This window comes from Colobus angolensis, unplaced genomic scaffold (assembly GCF_000951035.1).
Source record: "Colobus angolensis palliatus isolate OR3802 unplaced genomic scaffold, Cang.pa_1.0 Scaffold221, whole genome shotgun sequence".
Classification (NCBI taxonomy): domain Eukaryota; kingdom Metazoa; phylum Chordata; class Mammalia; order Primates; family Cercopithecidae; genus Colobus; species Colobus angolensis.
Window position 1 is genome coordinate 2514747 of NW_012115389.1, and position 3466 is coordinate 2518212.

Sequence of the window (3466 nt, forward strand, 5' to 3'; positions counted from 1 at the left end):
AAAATTCTTTTCTTTAAGAATGTTGAATATTGGCCCCCACTCTCTTCTGGCTTGGAGAGTTTCTGCTGAGAGATCTACTTCCCTTTGTGTGTAACCTGACCTTTCTCTCTGGCTGCCCTTAGCATTTTTTCCGTCATTTCAACTTTGGTGAATCTGGCAATTATGTGTCTTGGAGTTGCTCTTCTCGAGGAGTATCTTTGTGGTGTTCTCTGTATTTCCTGAATTTGAATGTTGGCCTGCCTTACTAGGTTGGGGAACTTCTCCTGTATGATATCCTGCCGAGTGTTTTCCAACTTGAATCCATTTTCCCCGTCACTTTCAGGCACACCAATCAGACGTAGATTTGGTCTTTTCACATAATCCCATATTTCTTGGAGGCTTTGTTCATTATTTTTTACTCTTTTTTTCTCTACACTTCTCTTCTCACTTCATTTCATTCATTTGATCTTCAATCACTGATACTCTTTCTTCCAGTTGATCGAGTTGGTTACTGAAGCTTGTGCATTTGTCATGTAGTTCTAGTGTTATGGTTTTCTCTATCAGTTTTTTTAAGGACTTCTCTACATTGATTATTCTAGTTAACCAGTCATCAAATCTTTTTTCAAGGTTTTTAGTTTCTTTGCACTGGTTACGTAGTTCCTCCTTTAGCTCTGAGAAATTTGATCGACTGAAGCCTTCTTCTCTCAACTCGTCAAAGTCATTCTCTGTCCAACCTTGTTCCATTGCTGGCGATGAGTTGCATTCCTTTGGAGAGGGAGATGCACTGTGATTTTTTGAATTTCCAGCTTTTCTGCACTGCTTTTTCCCCATCTTTGTGGTTTTATCTGCCTTTGGTCTTTGATGATGGTGACGTACTGATGGGGTTTTGGTGTGGGTGTCCTTTCTGTTTGTTAGTTTTCCTTCTAACAGTCAGGACCCACAGCTGCAGGTCTGTTGGAGTTTGCTTGAGGTCCACTCCAGACCCTGTTTGCCTGGGTATCAGCAGTGGAGGCTGCAGAAGATAGAATATTGCTGAACAGCGAGTGTTGCTGTCTGATTCTTGCTCTGGAAGCTTTGTCTCAGGGGTGTACCCAGCCATGTGAGGTGTGAGGTGTCAGTCTGCACCTAGTGTGGGATGTCTCCCAGTTAGGCTACTCAGGGGTCAGGGACCCACTTGAGCAGGCAGTCTGTCCATTCTCAGATCTCAACCTCCATGCTGGGAGATCCACTGCTCTCTTCAAAGCTCAGTTGAAAATGCAGAAATCACCCATCTTCTGTGTCTCTCATGCTGGGAGCTGGAGGTGGGAGCTATTCCTATTCGGCCATCTTGGGTGTGCCCCCATGTTTTTCTTTGCACATCATCAATACTTTCTAATTTGCCATTTATTTTGTAACAAAAACATAAATTCATTTCATAATTTTCACCATAATTATTTTGTTTTTAACTGTATGCAGCCTGGGTTCTAATCTAAATCAATATTTGCTTGCATTCATATAGAATTTGAGAAAGGAGTAAGTGACAAATATGACTTACACTTAAGTGGGTATACTTCCACTAAAACAGAATTGTTAATGTTTTAAAAATAAGTCTAAGAGGAGTAAGAATTACTATTTTAACAAAAATTTACTAAAATAAGTAAATTGCTTTACATTATTCTAGAATTTTTAAATGACACTGCAAAGAGTTTTTATAAGCCTTTCAATTTAGTATTCTGTGTATTTTTGTTTACTGGACTAGCCAGTAAGAACTGGTGATACACCAGTAACGTAGTTAGAATGGTCCATGTTCACCATAATAATAAAAAAAAATTTGAGTGACATTAGTAGCTTCCCAGACTTAAAAAAAATCACCTTTAAAGGTTAACAAAAGAGGAATAAAAGAATCTAGTAAATAATTGAAAATGATGACAAGAGGAGAAAAGGGAGAGTTAAGAGAGAAAATGAGGCTACACACAGAACTCTCCAGTGAGTTCATTCATTCACTCATTCAACAGAGATTTCTTGCACACTGACTTCCTTCACAGTGAACATTTTCTTTGCATTAGGGATACAGTTTAATTTTTTTTTTTTAACTGGTGGATGTTAGAAAGACCAACATAATTTTTAAAATTTAGAAAGCAGATGAAATTCTAAGAACATAATCAGAACTTCATAATTAAAGTTTGCAAAAGTGATAAAGAGAAGAAAACACCATTCTTTTAAAAATTCTGCTTGGAATAAGACTAAATAAGGGATAAACCTAATGTCAGATGAAAGTGGTGAATTTAAAAGATGACAGAGAAAAGTAGAATTCAATGATTGCTTCTATTGTCTCAATAATGAAAGAAATGCCAGGTTAAACTAATTTCCTTCTTTTTTCCTTCTTCTTAAATGGAAACATCACAGATATATTTCCTCTTGATCTCAAGTAGATACGTAATTTTTCTTAATATGTCTTTATGGATAAAATGAAAATTGATTGGCTTGTTAAGGATTAATTACATAGACATATCAGAAAATGTATGAATTATTCCGGATTATTTTTGCCTTGGAACGTAACTTCTAAGATGAAGTGAGGGCATCCACCTCTCTGCTCCTCATTTTATAATTTAGTTGAAATTTTGCCCTACCTCTATTGCAGAAACATCACAGTTAGAGAAACATTGGTTATCTTTTTTTGAAGTCATGTTTTATTTTTACTTTTAGTTGCTAGCTTAAACAAAAAGTACAATATTTATACCATAGGAAGAGAAGCTGCATAAACCTCTGACTTATGTTTATGACAATTAACTTCAATGATTTTATGTATTCTAACATGCCTCTACAGTTATATTTACCCTGCGCATGTTCTCTTCCCCAATCCAGATATTACATTGTGATGTGTGGACTGAGAAGTTATCAACTGGGGGATGGTCATTGCATTTTGCAACACTTGGGGAGGCATACAACTACTTTAGATATGTGTATGAAATTGCGGAGTCTCGGGGGGAATATCCATTTAAATGTACTGGTCATGTTTCATTGAATTTCAATGATCTTTATAGAGGTAGAAAGCAGTTCTCATAATCTCAGCATGGTTGTATTGTCTCAGGTGTACCAGAGTTTGGAACATGAACTTCAGAAGCACGTCAGCCGACAAGACACCCTGCAGCAGTGCCAGGCCTGGCTTTCTACAGTCCAGCCAGATTTAGAGCCAAGCCCTCAACCACCTCTTAGTAGGGCAGAAGCTGTTAAGCAGGTAGTAAACTCCTGAAAGTTTGTGTTATTCTTGTGAATCATTTAGACAGTCAATGAAAACGTGTGAAGTAGCTACGATGTGCCAAACTGTATTGACTCCTGGGAATCTAAAAGTAGGAAGAAGGTCTGTGGTTTGCATTAGTGGAGTTCATGTGCCAGCCGGAAGATGGACATGATAGTGAGGGGCCAACTTGGTAGATTAGGAAGAGAATGGGGCCGGGTGCAGTGACTCATGCCTGCAATCCCAGCACTTTGGGAGTCTGAGACAGGC

General features: G+C 38.0%; 1 protein-coding gene across 1 annotated transcript in view; it reads left to right on the forward strand.

The window, feature by feature from the left end:
• The window catches only part of SYNE1 (spectrin repeat containing, nuclear envelope 1), a 543966-nt gene that overhangs the window by 318825 nt on the left and 221675 nt on the right, over positions 1 to 3466 (forward strand). Inside the window, 1 exon segment of the mRNA XM_011943785.1 lies at positions 3050 to 3196. Within this exon segment, the coding sequence (XP_011799175.1) occupies positions 3050 to 3196 (147 nt within the window).